Below are 17,530 nucleotides of genomic sequence, written 5' to 3'. Positions count from 1 at the left end.
TAAATATCTTAATGTAAATATTGTGTAACACAAAAATAATTTTACAATTATATATTCATACAAACAATCACAAATACAATGGAATGATATATAGAAAGTAAAAAATCCCACCCTCCATTTTCCAGTGTCAAAACTACCAAGAGGTTTGGTGTGGGATTTCTCATGCCTGAAATCCCAATGCTGAGGCCGAGGTCCAAGTATCACAGTGAGCTCCAGACAAAATGGGATCCTGTGAACAAGTTCTTCAAAATGCTGAAATCTTGTTAGTTCCAATAAGTCACAAGACTTTTTTTCACTTTTTTTTTTCCTTGAGGGTCTCTCGACATAGCCCTGGTTGTCCTGAAACTCAACATGCATATCAGGCTGGCCTGGAACTCACAGAGATCCAGAGACCTGCCTGCCTCTGCCTCCCATGCTCTGTGATTAAAGCCTTTCACCACTTCTGTTAGTTTGTTTTACATAATGTCCGAATGCTTTACACATCCAGGTACAGTAGCAAGAATCTTCCAAAAAAAAAAGAGTAAAGTTTAATTTCTGTCATAGAGGATTGAAACTTCATAATAAAATATGATTAAGACTGGATTGCTGAAAAAGAAACCATATCCCCGGCACCTGAGACAGGTGGAGCGCATGGTGCCCGGTTCTCGGCCATGTCCGTGGATGCCTCCGCCTCGGAGCCAGAATGCTAGCTAGAGTCCGGGCCGGGGCTGGGGCCGGATCCCAGGCTGGAATCTGAGCCGGACCAGTTGTGCTCCGAGCACAGAGAGCCTCTGAGCAGGTTCTGCCTCTTAAAGAGATGGCTGGTATGCGATATGCGCCCTGCGCCAGGTTGGGCTGCTGTGATGGGCACCATATCCACCAAGGAGCTGCGAAACAAGATTGTGGACCAATGTGAGAGGCTGCAGTTACAGAGCGTGGGCATCACCAAGAATGTGGCCGAGGTCCTGCAAGGGAAGAACCAGACGCAGTAAGCATGGCTAGTGCAGCGAGGACGCTGATTATCCAGAGGTTGAGTCTGGTGAGGAACCGGTGTGAGCCTGAGGAACAGTGATTGCTGGAGCTCAGGAAAGAGGAGCGGGCTCACTAAGTATCCTGACTCAGCCGGCACTGAAAAAGCTGGACACCCTCCGTACTGCCTGGTGGGCATGCTCACCTATCTGGATGACCTCCAGTGTATTCAGAAGGAACACGAGATTGTTGAGAGAGCTGAGGAAGCAGAGGGCATTTTGGATTCCCAGGAGTCGGACAAATTAAGCTTTAATGAGAAGAGTGCTTGAAGCCCACTACTGACTCAACTCTGGGCAACATCGGGTCTCGGATCTCTGTCAGGCATGGAGGAGATGTATGTCATGAAAGGACTGTCAGCCCCTTGTTGCATTTGTCTGAAGATCGAAGGACCCTGACCTTTAGAGTCAAGAAGTCCAAGGCCTGCTCAGATGACCCAGAGCTCTTTGACCTTTGGCCTAATGCCTTGGCTGCCACCACCTTCCAGGCCTGGATAGTGAATGTTCAGCACAGTTGTGCTTTAAAGTGGGTGCAGCCTCAGCCCAGCTGCCACGAGAGAGTTCTAGTAGTGACTGCCGCCTGGACCACAATGCCTTCTGGGTCTTCTCCCGCTATGGCAAGAGTTCCATTTCTCACACAATGGGCAGCATGAGCCTCTGGCGTTGTTTCGGTGCCCAGCACAACTGGGCGTGCTGCCGGACCTCCAAGCAGGAGAGCTGGTCTTCTGTGAGCCTGCCTCAGGGACGGTGGATGCACATCCACCGCATGTCTTTTCCTCGCCCGCTGCTCCCAGTCTTTGCTGTGGCTGACCAGGTCATCTCCATCATTCACCAGTGGCCACAGTGAGGCCAGATTCACGACCCCCCATCCCTTTTGCAGGCCAGGCCATATTTCCAGCTAGTGTTCTTTCCCCCAGTGATGTGTGTGGTCATTCACATTGGCAATTTTTAAAGAGATGGGATCTGCTTAAAAAAGGAAAAAAAAAAAAGACTGGATTGCTGAGAGCACATTTCCTTCACATTTATTCTCCGCCACTAAAATAATGCTGTTGAAATATATATAGCCTACAAATTCATCACCAAAACTTTGTGGTTTTACCTTGTAAATCAAGAAGATAGATAACTAAGCAGTTGGCAAACATATAAATACTGAGCACAACTAAGGTCCAGGAGGCACCACTGTGCAATGTGTCCACTGTCAGGTTAATGAGACCAGTTGTTACATTTGACAGTAAGAAAAAAAGCAGCTGGTTTCTGTTCAGAGCTGTGATTAAACAAAGACTGGGCTCTTTTTTCCCAGCTTCTGGGATTAGAGATTTGGAATGTTTTTTATTTGTAGCAGGCAACTGTATAAGTTTCCAAGAACATGGTACTAGAGCCCCTTTAATTAGAAATTTGGCAAAACTCAAAATTATATCACCCAGTAACAGACAGCTAAGAAGCATCAGGCTAGAAGCAACCACCCACACACAAAAGGCTAAATTGGCCATTCTCCGAGATACGGCTTCTACATTCACTTGAATTATATAAAGAGAAATGAAAAAGCTAACAGCCACTAAGAGAATACAACAAGTCACTTTGATCCATTCTCTGATGTGTGTTCTGTTCTTAAGCACATACAACCCTGTTTGCACGCCAGCCATGTGTATTGTCACATACCCCAAAGTGGAAATTATTCCTTCTCGGTTGGCATTTAGTAAACCAACTCTCGTGCCACTACCATCAGTGCCATACAAAATTATCCTCTTGAGTGGAGTAAAGTCAAGAGCTAGCTGGTATAACACAGTAATGCTGACAGCCACAATCCAGGACTTATTTAAAGGAAAAATAATCAAAAGAAGTGATGTTACTAATTTCACAACTATGATGGTAAAGAAAAAATTCCAGTGAACACCATACTCAGTTAAATGTTCCTGATAGCCTATGGATTTTATAATGACTAACCGTCCCATTCCTAAGACAACTAAGGGCCAGACAGAATACAGTGATTTTCTAAGATAATTAAATCTGGACCCTTCTACATGTTTCCCTCTAACCTCTGGACAAACCATTGCAGCCCCAAAAATAAAGCCACCTACTCCGTAATCCATTGCCCCTGTCCCATAAAGCTCAGTTTTGGCAAATCTTCTAGGGAACAGTGGGAAATCCACAGCCAAAATGGCAATAGCAGTAAACACGCTGTTAATGACCCGGTAAGAAGTGACAGCTGGACTGTACTCTGATTCTAGGCTGATTTGCAAGAAGTTTGCTAAAACTTTCTGAACAGGCACTTTGGCATAGCAAGTTCTCCTCTGGTAGATCTGATATAACAGCCACGCCCCACAGGCAACTGCAGTGAGATTTTCGAGTAGGATAAAGGGAGACAACACAGTCAAAGTGATCACCAAGGGGACTACAAGGACAACGAAGTCCATGAGGAACCGTGTGCGCCAGCTGTGTGAGAAAGAGCACATGTGCTGTGAGAAAATGACCAAGAGGCCTCTGCACAGGATACAGAACGCAGGGAAGCACAAGCCCTGGGTCACTTCCAGCACGCTGGTTCCATTGAGGTTACTGACAAAAGCTTCCTTCATCTGCTTTTGAGACATTTTTCTTCCTGTGAAAATGATACAAAAGAATGGATCTGAGGAAAACAATACTGCTGTAAAATCAGTAAATATTTACATATAAATCACTTGAATTTATATATTTTTTGGTTTCAGAACAGAAGTTTAGGGGCTGGAGAGATGGCTCAACAGTTAATTGTCTGCTCTTCCAGAGGTTCCGGGTTCAATTCCAAGCACCCACATGACAGCTCACAACTGTCTGTAACTCCATTTCCAGGAGATCTGACATCCTCACACCGACATACATGTGGGCAGAACAGAAATTTACGCCCACCAGGTGGTGATGGCCCACCTTTAGTCCTAGCACTCAGGAGGCAGAGGCAGATGGAGCTCTGTGAGTTTGGGGCCAGCCTGGTCTACAAGAGCTAGTTCCAGGATAGGCTCCAAAGCTACAGAGAAACCCGGTCTCGAAAAATAAAACAAAAAAAGAAAAAAAATATGAAATTTCTTGTACAAAGTTGTATCTTCACTATAAGGCAAACTCAAAACCAAAGTCCATTTGGAAGCTGGATGTGGTGAAGCATCATTTAAAGACACAAGATGGTCCTTTCTTACATCCTGAGTTCCCAGCCAACTTGGCTACCTGAAACCTTGTCTTTTCTAAGACATCTCTACTCTGTAGCCTAGAACTCAAGGTGTAGAGAAGGCTGACCTTGAACTCAAGAAGTACACCTGCCTCTGCCCCACCCCCTCACAAATGCTTAAAGGTGTGTGCTACCACGCCCAGCCAGACCTGTTCCTTACTAAAGTAAATCTGGCCGGGCAGCAGTGGTGCACACCTTTAATCCCAGCACTCAGGAGGCAGAGGCAGGAGGATCTCTGTGAGTTCGAGGCCTGCCTGGTCTACAAGAGCTAGTTCCAGGACAGACTCCAAAGCTACAGAGAAACGCTGTCTCAAAAAAAGAAAGAAAGTAAGTAAGTAAATCTGGGATATGAATCCTAAATGGCATCAGTCAGAAATTTATTTTTTTAAAAAGATTATGTTTATAGTGTTCTGCCTGCATGTATCCCTGCAGGCCAGAAGAGGGCATCAGATCTCATTGTAGATAATTGTGAGTGACTATATGGTTGCAAGGAATTGAACTCAGGACCTCTGGAAGACCAGCCAGTGCTCATTCTGAATCTCGGAGCCGTCTCTCCAGTCCCTAGTCAATTGCGAAGCATAATATTCTCTTTCTCTCTCTCTCTCTCTCTCTATATATATATATGTATACATACATACACACACATACATTTATGTTTACATATAAAATAATATTTTGGCTATATGTACATATACTGATATGTTATGAATACCTTCAAGAAAGCTGCATATGCATTGCTAAGGGCTTTAAAATAAACTTCAAGAAGGAAGAGAGAGAAACTGCTCAGTGTATTTTAGAGTCAGAGTCCTTGGTTTCTGTTCAGAACCTCAAAACCTACTGTCCTGGGCACCTAGAGGTGAACGCATGAGAGCCAGGTTGTTCTTTTCCTCGTATACACACGGCCATATCTTCAGATTAAGGTGCAAGTGGACAGAATGGATGGGATGCATTGTACACGCCAGAGCTCGTGGTTTCTTTTTCCGCAGCCTAAACTCTCCTCTGTCACATACTACCGTCTGAAAAGTTGCACGCTGAGGGCACACACCCGTCGGTCACATATGTGCACTCCCCTGAGGTGGACCACTCGGGTCTAACTGGGCCCGGCATCGGCATCCCACCGTAAGTGGCCCAGCTCTTTTGGCCTTTTCCTGACAGACCTCGTCACAGCCACGCCCCGTCCGGGACCGAGGGTCTTCCGCGTTGACAGAACAGGCTCCCACCGCACCAGCCCGCTCCCTCCGCTTCCGCCTCGCGGGCAACGCTTCCGGCAGGGCGCAGCCTGTTCTTCCGGGCCCGCAGATTCCACGCGCCTCCGCCCGGGATGGCGACGGTCCCCGTCCCGCCGGCTCCCCCACGCCCTTCGGTGTGTTGGGCTGGGTTCGTCCCGATCCTCTCGAGACCCAGCTGTGTGGCGGTCCGAGGGTTCGAGAAGGCCGCGTCAGACTCGGCCACGGCGACCTGCACTAGACCGGCTCTCGGGACCCCGGAAGCCACGCTCTCCCACACCGAACTCCGGAGGTCACAGAAACGCCACACCTTACCCCAGGGTCTGAAAAGACCTCACTTCACCCGTAGCCCGCCGGCCAGAGCCTGCGGCCCGGGACGGACACGTGCGCCCGGCACCGCGTGTGCACGCCCCGCCCCCGGGGAGGAGCCGTCGGGCTCCGGGCCACTTAGCTCGGGCTGCTGCGGGCCGCCGGCGAGCCGGAGTTGCGTGCTCTTTCCCAGGCGCTCCCGCTCTTTCTGCTTTCTTCCCTCCCCCGGCTCTTCCCACCGCCTCACCCTGCCCACCTTCCCGGCTGGGACTACACGCTGGGCGCCCAGACCGTGGGACCGGTGAGTGCCACTCCCCGCCTAGATCCGAAGCCCTTCCCGGCCCGAGGGGTTAGGGAGGCCAGGGCCTCGCAGAGCTAAAGTGTGAAGGAGGCACCTCACCTTCTAATTCAGTATTTCTCTTTCGACCCTCTTGTGACCTCAGGAGGAGGTAGCACAGCTTTTGCCCGGGACAAGGACCTTCACGGTCACTTTCCAGCTTGCCAGCAGGGGGCCACAAGAGGTTGTTTCTGGCTAATCGGGACTGGACTTCTGTTCCTTTCCTTGTCTTTACCCAGGGACAGAGTGAGAGGCGTAAGGAAGGCGCCCTTGACTAGGGTCACATCCACCTTCCCGGGAAGGACATATTCTCTCAGTGCCAGGTGCTTCGAGTGGTGGCATCCCAGCCCTGGGCACCGCTGGCGCGTTGCCAATGCTATAAGTGCGGGTTCCCGCCAGGAATCTGAAGCAAAGAGGGTTGGACCCTCCTCCCCCCCAAGCCCCTAACTCATCTATTTCCCTCATAGTCTTCCGACTGCCCTTCCTGTCAGAAGAGAAACTGAAGCAGAGGTGGAGGAGGAGGGGGTTGTGATCGGGTTGCCACTTGCTTGGACTTGGTCTTTTACCTATTCATTACTCCCTTCTGTCTACTGTGGTCACGCCCTTTCCAGAAATTCGTGGTGGTAACCGCGAGAGGAGAGAGAGGAGAGAGCCGGGAGAACTGGAGGAAACTGCTCTGATCTGACTTGGCTTCAAACGGGAGCTGACGCTGCACGGTAATAAGCTCTCTCACAGGTACTTAACCACACGGGCCATAATTTTACACTTCGTGGTATGGTAGTATACCATTGGCAATTGTGTGAAAATGAGAGTTAGAGAGCTCCTGCGACGTGTCCTAGGAGGGTTGTGAGCTTTGCATTCTAACAACGCTGTTGTGGTCTCCTGGTTGGCCTTCACAGAGTGAACTTCCAGCTGAGTCTCCAGAGACCCTCGGGTGATGGGGTACAGTGACCGTGTCTAGTCCAGTCCTGATACCCTTTTCTGTTTGAATTTTCCCTCTCCCTGTTTCCATGGAAGTCTCTGGTCCTGATTCTTTAAAGACTAGGTGTGGTCAGAGCCTCAAAAAGCCTGTAGCAGGGTTCATCCATCAGCCCATATTTGATGTCCCTCATCCTCGTCCCTCTTTGCAAGGCAGGGACTGAGGCCTGGAAAAGCCCAAGTCTGAGTGTGGCCACTTTTCAGATCCTGCCCTCAGGCTGCTCCTCCTTTCGGGTGGGTTCTTCTCTCCTGCTCTCACCTCGATTGTTTGAGACAAGGTCTTACTTACAGTGTAGCCCAGACAGGCCTCAAACTGAGATCCTCCTGCCTCAGCCTCCTGGGTGTTCCCAATCTCAATCACACCTTTTGGGCAGTGGACCTTCCATGCCTGATCAGTGGCCCCAAATGGGTTATCAACTCTATAGGTAATGCTAATATTCATACTCAGTGACAATTAGATTTGTACTGTGGTTTCAAACCTTGACCTCATTGACCTTCACAACCTTTCGAAATAAGGCAGATTAACTATCCCTATTTTCAAGGTGAGGATTTGGGGTGATAGGGTTGCCCTGGGGTCACATACCCATCCAGTGACTGAACTGTGATTCCCTTCTCATACAACAGCTTCCCAGGAGCATCAGGAGTTGACTCCGGGCCCGTTCTCCATCAGCTGCTGACTGCGTTTACATAGGGCATTTCTGTCTAGTGGTGATGATAGAGCCAAGGTTATTTCTCCCCAGTGTCTTCATTCTCCACGACGTACTGAAGCAGAACATTTTGCAACCCCAGCCCATCACTTACTTACCTTAAAACTGCCCTTGGCCTTTTTCTGTAAGGGAAACGCCAGAAGGCATCCTAGGTCATCTCTGGAGGCTCTCATCAAAGTTTCCTAACTTCTTGATTAGCAAGGGAAAGCACAGACTCTCCCTCTCTGCCCAGGCCTGCTTGATTCTCTTTTGGGTGCCTCCTGCTTGGTGGGAGGAGTAGGAGTGAGTCACCCCAGAGAAGCCATCACCTGTGTGGCCCTTGTCTTCCGTCTCACGCTACAGGTTCCAAGATGACTTGGCTGAGATTCCGACACACCTGAGTCTGCTGGAGTGATGAGCTCATGACCAGGTTGATAGACAGTACTGCTTGTGTCTGTGACACAGCTCTGGCTCCCCACGCTAAAGCACGATGCTCCAGCAGGTAAACCCTCAACTGATGTGATCCAGAGCAGAGACACTTTCCTTTGTGTCTTTCTGAATGAAGGACTCCAGTGTTCACAGCTAGAAGGACAGGAAAGACCCTTTCTTCAGAGTCATTCCAGCACTCTTCCTGATCACCTGACTTGAATGTCTCTCTTTTTGTGGCTTTGTGCTCTTTTCCTTGGAGTGCATAAGGTAGGCTAGGTAAAGGAATTCAGGTCACTTTGATGACCTTAAGTGGGGTACATCCCTTAGAAGTCCCTGCCAGGGTGTTTTATTGAATCACAGTGGAAATTTGGGGCTTCCAAGAATGTTCATCGAAGCTAAGCCCTTAAGAATAATAAACAATTAGTCAAGTTAGCTGGGCGTGGTGGCACACACCTTTAGTCCTAGCAGTTGTGAGGGCAAATGGATAAGAGTTCAAGGCCAGCCTGGTCTGCGGGTTGAGTTCTGGGACAGCTGGGGCTGTAGCAAGAGAGAAAGCTTGTCTTAAAACAAACAAACAAAAAAGCCAAGTGGAGAAGGAACTTCAGCAGTCCCGACAAAAGGTGTCTGCCTGTGAGAAATGCAAGGGAAGGCAGTTTACGTGGGAGTCCAACATTCTACCTCTGAAAAGGCTAGTATCCTTGGCCTGCAAGGTAGGGACTACCCTTCACTGTAGAACTCTTCCTCATAAACATAGCATCCTTTATAAGTAGCTCAGATGCAGAGAGCAAAAATTTGCTGGAATTTGATTTTCCTAAATTCTGTCCCACAATAAGGGCTCAGGGAGTTTGTGCTCTAGCCAGGATAACCAAGGTAGAACTTATCAGTCTGAAGAAAGCCATGACAGATGTGACTAGACCATCCTGCTGTTTTCTAGGAAAGGACTTGAAGGGTACAGAAGAGCAGGCAGGACAGTTGTCTGCTCTGGGTTGTTGTATTTCCTTTCTTCCTTCCTTCCTTTCAGTCCTTGTTATATAGCAGGCACTACATTTGAATATTTTGTTTCATCTTCACAGTGCAGTGAAAAAAAAATACACTTCACAATGCAGTGCACCCATTTTGGAGATAAGACTCAAACAAGTTAAATGGCTGACTCAAGGTCACATTCATTATCAGGAATTTGGAAAAATAAAGAAAGGCAATCAAAAGTGATATTGAGGTTATCTAGTAATACTATCTGAACATAACATTTTTAAAACTGTTTAGACTTTTTTGCCCTAATTTTTTTTCTATTCTTTTCTCTTTTTTGGTTTTTCAAGACAGGGTTTCTCTGTGTAGCTCTGGCTGTCCTGAAACTAGCTCTGTAGACCAGGCTGGCCCCAAACTCAGACTTACCTGCCTCTGCCTCCTGAGTGCTGGGATTAAAGGCACACATTATCACACCCTAGCTTTTTTTTTTTTTTGAGGTTTTTCTGAGTAGCCCAGGCTAGGCTTGAATTCATGGGAGTTCCCCACTTCTCCTGAGTGCTGGGATTACAGATGTGTACCACCATACCCAGCAATAACTACTTTTTTGGAAGGATATTTTACATGCCTTCCTGTTTATATATATATTTATGAGTACCTAAGAGGTAGGCACAATCACCATTCCCATTTTAGTGTTAGGAAAATTGAGATAAAGAGAGATTAAAAAACTCAAATAAGATTGTACAAGAATAATGGTGGAGTCAGGATCCAAACCTGGATAGCCTAGATTCCATTTCCACTCTATTCATCTGTAACACTGGGAATTGAACTGGGGTCTCACCTTTGGTAGGCAAACACCCACGAAACTATATCTCCTGCCTTTTACTTTTTATTTTGAGACCAGAGTCTTAAATTGGCGAGGCTGGCCTTGCACTTAACAATCCTCCTGCCTCAGGAAAGAGTCCTTCTACCAGGCTCAGTACAATCTAGCTTTCTTTATTGTTTTTTTCTTTTCAAGACAGGGTTTCTCTGTGTAGCCCTGGTTGTCCTGGAACTAAGTCTGTAGACCAGTCTAGCCTCGAACTCCCAGAGATTCACCTGCCTCTGCCTGAGTGTTGGGATTAAAGTTGTGCACCACCACCATCCAGCATAATCTAGCTTTCTGACCCAAGCTCTTTGGTACTATACTCAACTCCCAGTTGAATCAAAACTGTTCCTAAATTGCAGCTGGTTTTGTAAGTAGTATCTTTCTTCTTTCCTTTCCTTTCCTTTCCTTTCCTTTCCTTTCCTTTCCTTTCCTTTCCTTTCCTTTCCTTTCTCCTCCTCCTTCCTTTCCCTTCTCATTTCTTTCTTTTTCCCTCAGTCCTTGCCCTTCTATAGATTCAGCTGTAGGCTGTAGCAATTGCCCTCAAGAACAAGAGCCTTCTCTGTACATTATGATGAGCCTGAGACTCACGGTCTTTAAGAGAAACTCATTACTATGCTGCTATCTTGGCTTGTTCCTGAGGGGTGTGAGCATTGAGGGTTCACCAATCTCATTAGAAACACAGCCATACCAAGACTTCAGCCTCCTAAGCTGGTTCCAACCAGGCGCCTGTCTTCTCCTCCCTCTCCGTCCTGTGCTGTACAGACAGCAGCTCTATGAGTCTGGTAGCCTGTAGCCTGTAGTTGCCTTAGCTGGAGCTCACAGCAGAGGAGACAGCAGAGCATGGATTATTAATACATATTGTCAAGGCCTTGACTAAGTGTTTCTTTAGAAACTCTGTGTGTTTCTTTTTCCCCATAACCTTGGATTTGAGTTTATCACACACCCCCCCCCCAAAAAAAAACCCACCATGGCTCATAGAGGCATTCACGCTAATAAGTAGCAGAGCTGAAACATGAGCCACCTGGATCTTGTAGAAACCTGTTCTTTCTCCTGTGCAGGCTTCTCCCTTATTAGCTGTCAGCTGGTCTGAGACCCAGGTCTCATGGCTCTTGTGTTGTTCCCAGGTGAATGGTCACAGTTCAGGCTCTGATGCCCAAGGTAGGGCATCCCTCAAGGGAGATCTCCAGGAGTTCCTGGGTGGGGAGGCCCCACTCCATCATCTGGATGACCTCACCAAGGTGAATCCTGTGACACTGGAAACAGGTATGGGCCTTCCTCCTCCAGACTGCTGCTCCAAAAGAATAGGGATGTAATGTAGCGAGGGTCTGCAGCACTGTTCCCCAGCTCACAGCAAGCACTGATACTCCTGACCTGGCCCCTGCCCCAGGGAACCTGGCACTGCACCTGGGCTCCCCAGGGCAGGCTTTGCTCTAGGTTTGGGACTCGTCTTAATTAGATCTTATATCTATTCATCAGGGAGCTACAGGGTTCTAATGGCACTTAGCTAATTACAGAGGGAGGGCTGCTTCGCAGATGTGTGTCTGGCATTCTGTCTGCATTTGAGCCAGACTTTGCTTACAGTATCTTTTCCTCAGTCCTGAGGTGCCTGCAGGCCCGGTACACAGAAGACATATTCTATACCAATGCTGGCTGTACCCTGGTAGCTCTGAACCCTTTCAAGCCCATCCCTGAACTCTACGCACCAGAGCTGATGCTAGAGTACCATGCTGCGTCTCAGCCTCAGGTAAGACTTCCTGCCTCCTGCCCAAGCCTCCCTGTAGCTTCACCATCAGTCTTCATCTATGCCCCAGGAATCACTCAAAGCCTATGGTGCCGTGTCCCTGCCCAGCAGGAACTCTCAGGAACTGAACACATAACTATGGTACAATGTGGATGATAAATACTAAACCGAGATTAAAACCTAAAATAGAAACATAAAACAAAGGTATTATTATTGTTGTTGTTGTTATTATGAGAAAAGATTTACAGGTGTGGTTGTGCTTTATCTTTAGAAAAGAATAAAAGTGTATGCAGTGGGGATTGTCCTTGAGCAGTCAGCACATGTTCTTCTGTACTGAATAAGGTACACTACAAAGACGATAATAAATTATTTGAGGAACGGCTGGAAATGGACACATGTTCAGGGAGAAGCGAGAACAAGCTGGCTAGCAGGAGAAAGCCTGGGTTAAGAGGTGATGGGTAAGGGTCTGAAGATGAGCACCCCCAGGCAGAATTTGTCCTGTGTAGAGGTAGGCCTTTGGACAGAGTCTGTAAGAGGAAGCATGAGAGTGGAAGAAACTTCCACTTGAGGCTTTTTAACAGTTGTTACTAGGTATCTGCAGCAAGGACAGGTATAGAAAGACAGACAGCTCTCAGGAAGCTGTAAGTGATCATGCTGGCTAGGCTAGCGAGGTATGAGGTAGATGGCACTGCCCTGAGGTTTATGTAATGAGAAGTATCAAGTGGAGTCCAGAGAAGTCAATCCTGAGAGCCAACCTGATCTGACACACTCTCTGCCTGACCCTCAAAGGCAAAAGTTGGGCCATGGTCCCCTATATTTTTTACAGTGCCCAACTGGATGTCAGCACATTGAAGACAGTATTTGTTGAAAGAAGAATGACAGGGCTGTAGAGATAACTTAGCAGTTAAAAGCACTGGCTGTTCTTCCAGAGTACCCAGGGTCAATTCCCAGCACCCACATGACAGCTCACAGTTACCTGTAACTCCTGTTGCAGGGGGTCTGATTCCCGCATAGAGACATACTTGCAGGCAAAACAGCAATGTATATAAAATAAAAATAAATTAATTAATTAAGGAAAAGAAGAGTGGCTTTGGAATTCAGATCCTGAGGGCCTTGACAGGTTATTATTATTGCTCATCTTTGAGGTTAGACATGCACTAAGCACAGACTCTTAGGTAGCATGCTGGCTAGTTATATGTCAACCTGGCACAAGCAGCCGGAGTCATCTCACGGCTAGGAAATTCCATTAAGAAAATGCCTTCAACCGGGCAGTGGTGGCACACACCTTTAGTCCCAGTACTTGGGAGGTGGGGGCAGGTAGATCTCAGTGAATTCAAGGCCAACCTGGTCTACAAAGTGAGTTCCAGGACAGCCAGAACTGTTATACAAAGAAACCCTGTTTCAAAAAACCAAAAACAAAACAAAAAGAAAAAGAAAATCCCTCCGTGGGTTGGGGAGATGGCTCAGAGGTTAAGAGCGCTGTCTGTTCTTTCAGAGATCCTGAGTTCAATTCACAGCACCACATGTTGGCTCACAACCATCTATAATAGGATCTGATGCCCTCCTCTAGCATGCAGGCATACATGCAGAACAGTCATACATAAAATATAAATAAATAAAATAAAAATCAAGATTGTGTTGTGGGCAAACCTATAGGGCGCTGTAGGGTATTTTCTTAACTAGTGATTGATGTGGGAGGGACTAATCCATTGTGGGTGATCCTGGTTGCCATAAGAAAGCAGTGTGAACAAGCTAGTAAGCAGCACTCCTCAGGGACCTCTGCATCAGCGTCTGCCTCCTTAAGTTCCTATTTTGACTGCCTTCAGTGATGAACTGCGATGTGGAAGTAAGCAAGTAAACCCTTTCCTCCCCAGGTTATTTTTTTGTCATGGTGTTTTGTCACAGCAATAGAAACCTTAACTAATACAAGCAGTAACTTAAGAAGAAATTTTCTTCCAAATTATAAGGTACATAAAATAAGCAGCAGAATCAGACTATTAAAGAAAAATGTAGAGGCGGCTCGGTTGGTCAAGTGCTCACGTAGTTCCAGCCCCAGAGCTACATAAACCAGGTGTGGTGGAACTTGGGAGGTAGAGTCAGAAGGAACAGAAGTTCATTATCCTCAGCTATCCATAGCAAGTTCTAGCCAGCCTGGGCTACAGGAAAGCCTGTCAGGGGTGGGAGGAGATAAGAGCCTTGAAGGAGGCTGGAGAAATAGTTCAGTGGTAAAGAGCACCTTCTGTTCTTCCAGCACCAACGTGTTGGCTCAGAGCCATCTTTAACTCTAGTCCCAGGGAATCTGATGCCCTATTCTGGCCTCCAAGGGCATTACACACATGGTACAGACATGCATGCAAGCAAAACACCCGTACACATAAGACAATAATTTTTTAACTTAAAGAAATGAAATCAGGGGGCTGGAGAGATGGCTTAGCGGTTAAGAGCATTGCCTGCTCTTCCAAAGGTCCTGAGTTCAATTCCCAGCAACCACATGGTGGCTCACAACCATCTGTAATGGGGTCTGGTGCCCCCTTCTGGCCTGCAGGCATACACACAGACAGAATATTGTATACATAATAAATAAACAAACAAATAAATAAATATAAAAAAAAAGAAATGAAATCAGTGGGGCTGGAGATGGCTAAGTGGTTAAGAGCACTGACTGTTCTTCCAGAGGACCTGGGTTCAATTCCCAACACCCACATGGCAGCTCACAGCTCTCTGAAGATCCAGTTGCAGGGAATCTGACACCTTCACACCAATGCACATAAAATAAAATTAAATTTATTCTTTAAAAATAAAAAGAAATGAAATCAGAGGAGAGCATAAAGTATTAAGGTCATAGAGTGCTGGAAGGTAGCTGCATCCGTGCTGAGAGAACCTAACCTTGGTGGATGAATCAACCACAGGAGTTTTGGGTTTTTTGGAGGAAACATGCTAGCACTGCTCCTGGTAGCTTCCTGGTGTAATTTGTCATTGGATCAGCCACTCTTGAAAACATGACTCACATGACCATCCACTCTGATATTTCAGAAATTGAAACCCCACATCTTCACAGTGGGTGAACAGACCTACAGGAATGTCAAGAGCCTGATTGAGCCAATCAACCAGTCCATCGTGGTCAGTGGAGAGAGCGGAGCTGGAAAGGTAGAAGTGCCAGTTTCTTATCCTGTCTCTTATACCTGGCCAGGTGAGCGCAAAGGTGAGGACCATTGTCTGTGTCATCAGTGACTGCCTAGTCATTCACAGACAGGCTGCCTGAACCAGGTCAACAAGCACCACACCAGGAGTCAGAAGCAGCCTCCACTGCTGGCTCTACTGGCACCCTGGGGAGACATTCCTCCCCTTGCAACTATGTTTTCTCATTGGAGGTGCTTCTGGGATCCCTAGAAAGAGCAGTCGGATGTTGGGGAGCCCAGCATGAGGTACATCGGGTAGAGTATCTCTGAAAGACTACTAACATTGCAGGCATTAGTCATTTCACTTTTGAAATGGAAAGTAGTAGAGGGCCAGCACCTACATGGGACTTCTCTGTGAACATAAAGGAGCCTGTGTTGTTTGACATGATGACATACCTCTGTAATCCCAGGATTTAGAAGGCAAAGGCGATGTAGGAGGATCACAAGCCAGCCTGGATTACATAGTGAAACTCTTATCTATAAATAAATGAAGTAAACATAATACAGAATAGGAGCCAGTACACATAAGGCATTTGGTGGCATGTTTGGCACATGGTAGCGCTCCTCCAAAAGTAGCTGGTTTTTCAGGTTCTTGCCCTGATTTCTTTTCATTATGGACTGTGATGAGGACATATCAGCCAAATAAACCCTCTTGCTTTTGGCTTAAAAAAAAAAATAGCTGGTTTTACTGTGGGAAAAAAAATTGGAAGAGACCAAAGTCTACTGGAGTTGAAGCTGAAGAAACAGCTCAGCTGTTTAAGAGCACTTGTTGCAGCTGGGCAGTGGTAGCACGCGCCTTTAATCCCAGCACTCGGGAGGCAGAGACAGGCGAACCTCTGTGAGTTCGAGGCCAGCCTGGTCTACAAGAGCTAGTTTAAGTATAGGCCCCAAAGCTACAGAGAAACCCTGTCACAAAAATCAAAAAAAAAAAAAAAAAAGCACTTGTTGCACTGACAGAGGGTCAAATTCAATTCCAGCAACCATGCAATGGTTAATAATCATCTGAAACTAGTTCCAGAAGGTCCGAAGTCCTCTTCTGACCTCTATGGATGCTACAGCCATGTGTTGCAGACATACATTCAGGCATACACCCATACACATGAAATAAAAAATAATAAGTATTTAAAATAGCTAAAGTCCTATTGAAATTGTCAGTGAGAGCAAGGGCGATGAGAAGCTCCAGGTACAGGCAGAGGGCCTTCTAGATAGCAAGACCTCAGCAGGTGAGACAGGTAAACAAAGATTTCTACCACTCACCCAGCTGCCTCTCCTTTCCACAGCACTGCTGAGGGGTTCTTTGGACTGTGAGCCCTTTTGCCTACATTCACCTATCAAAGAGTTACTGAACATTAAGCACATCCTGGTCTCTAGACTGCAGACTAGGCATAGATGCTATGGGAAGGAGCACATTGAGAAATGCAGTATACAGTTTTGACCTTAGTCTATGAACAAAGGAAGACAGTCGGTTGGTTAGAGAGGCTCAACAAAGTACCTGAAAACTCAGCTCCTGGGCAAAGAATTGTTCACCAGAGTACTTGGGACTGGGGCAGAACCGGGCTTAAGATCAACACGTGTGCCTCGGTCCCTGCACTCAGGAGGCAGAGGTAGCTGGATCTCTGTGAGTTCGAGGCCAGCTTGGTCTACAGAGTGAGTTCCAGGACAGGCTCCAAAGCTACAGGAAATCCTGTCTCAAAAAAAAAAAAGAAAGGTGACCGCAAACAGCTCAATAACCTTTCACTGAGTAGCCATTACGGCCATTGACTAGGCCTGCATTTTTGTTTTTTGGTTTTTTTTTTAATTAGTTATTTGTGGGTGGGGCAGCACTATACACAATACACATGTAGAGGTCAGAGGATAACCCTTGGGAACCAGTTCTCTCTTCCACCACATGGATCCTAGGGTAGAACTCATCATCAGGTTTGGCAGTGAGAGCCTTTACCTGTTGAGCATCTTGTTGGCCTTTTGTTTTGTTTTGTTTGTATTTTTTCTGTATGAGGGATTAAACCCAGAGCCCTGAATGTGCTGTGCAGGCTTGCTACCAATGACTCTAATACATCCCCAGTTCTCATTTTATTTTTTAATTTTGAGGCAAGTTGACCGGAATGGCTTTGAACTCACTTATATAGTTCATCCCTCTTCTGGCTTCCATGGGCACTAGACATACCTGCGACCAAAATAACCTATACACATATTAAAATAAAATAAACTTTAAAAAGTAGCTACTTTTCTGTGGACAGGATATAAAATTTATTTATTTGTTTGTTTAGTGAGGGGGAGGCCTACTTCCAGGTATAGTAAGGAAGAGGGCCATTTCTCCTTCTGCCCCCATATTAATTGGGTGACATATTTTAGTCCACAATACACCTTGAACAAAAAGGAAAACTGAGTTGCTTGGGTTCAGTTCCTAACAATGGAAACTCAACTTCTTTGCATATTGAACTGCGGGTATGACTGAGTGATAGATTGCTTGCCTGGCATTCACAGGCCCTGAGTTCAATTCTTAGCACCACCAAAGTTAAATAACTAATCAAACCTCAAGTCAATAGTGAAAAATAATAAAATAGAAAACAGAATAATAGGGAAAAAATGAGTGACTTCCAAGGACTTTTTTTTGTTTTTG

The 17,530-nt window shown here is 46.6% G+C and overlaps 2 protein-coding genes and 1 pseudogene across 8 annotated transcripts in view; 2 read left to right on the top strand and 1 right to left on the bottom strand.

Moving 5' to 3' along the window:
* The first annotated feature begins 812 nt into the window (after window positions 1-812).
* Window positions 813-1,942, top strand: LOC125408442 (B box and SPRY domain-containing protein pseudogene; annotated as a pseudogene).
* A 58-nt stretch (window positions 1,943-2,000) lies between these two features.
* Window positions 2,001-7,989, bottom strand: Pigw (phosphatidylinositol glycan anchor biosynthesis class W). Of its 6 annotated transcripts, XM_085695598.2 has the most exons (3): window positions 7,850-7,989; window positions 7,628-7,746; window positions 2,001-3,600 (listed from the first exon to the last, which is right to left on the bottom strand). In XM_085695598.2, exons 2-3 carry the CDS (start codon window positions 7,680-7,682, stop codon window positions 2,081-2,083), a joined length of 1,575 nt encoding a protein of 524 aa, XP_085551724.2. In that variant the 5' UTR covers window positions 7,683-7,746; window positions 7,850-7,989; the 3' UTR covers window positions 2,001-2,080. The 6 variants fall into 6 exon arrangements, with proteins under 6 accessions (XP_085551724.2, XP_085551726.2, XP_048302684.3 ...); XM_085695600.2 differs by lacking the exons at window positions 7,628-7,746; window positions 7,850-7,989 and adding an exon at window positions 6,130-6,259; XM_048446727.3 differs by lacking the exons at window positions 7,628-7,746; window positions 7,850-7,989 and adding an exon at window positions 5,736-5,815.
* Myo19 (myosin XIX) overlaps window positions 5,873-17,530 on the top strand; it is a 33,054-nt gene continuing 21,396 nt past the window's right edge. Inside the window, exons 1-6 of one of the 2 annotated variants that reach the window (XM_048446729.3) lie at window positions 5,873-6,030; window positions 6,678-6,782; window positions 8,094-8,232; window positions 11,115-11,253; window positions 11,586-11,734; window positions 14,765-14,878. In XM_048446729.3, coding sequence (XP_048302686.3) covers window positions 8,221-8,232; window positions 11,115-11,253; window positions 11,586-11,734; window positions 14,765-14,878 — 414 coding nt within the window. In that variant the 5' untranslated portion in view covers window positions 5,873-6,030; window positions 6,678-6,782; window positions 8,094-8,220. Of the gene's footprint in view, window positions 6,031-6,677; window positions 6,802-8,093; window positions 8,233-11,114; window positions 11,254-11,585; window positions 11,735-14,764; window positions 14,879-17,530 lie in introns of both variants that reach the window. The other variant, XM_048446728.3, reaches the window with a different exon arrangement.

The sequence above is a fragment of the Myodes glareolus genome, chromosome 9, assembly GCF_982192425.1.
Source record: "Myodes glareolus chromosome 9, mMyoGla1.1, whole genome shotgun sequence".
Lineage (NCBI taxonomy): Eukaryota > Metazoa > Chordata > Mammalia > Rodentia > Cricetidae > Myodes > Myodes glareolus.
The sequence above is the reverse complement of the archived record's forward strand: the minus strand, read 5'-3'. Positions and strand labels throughout refer to the sequence as shown.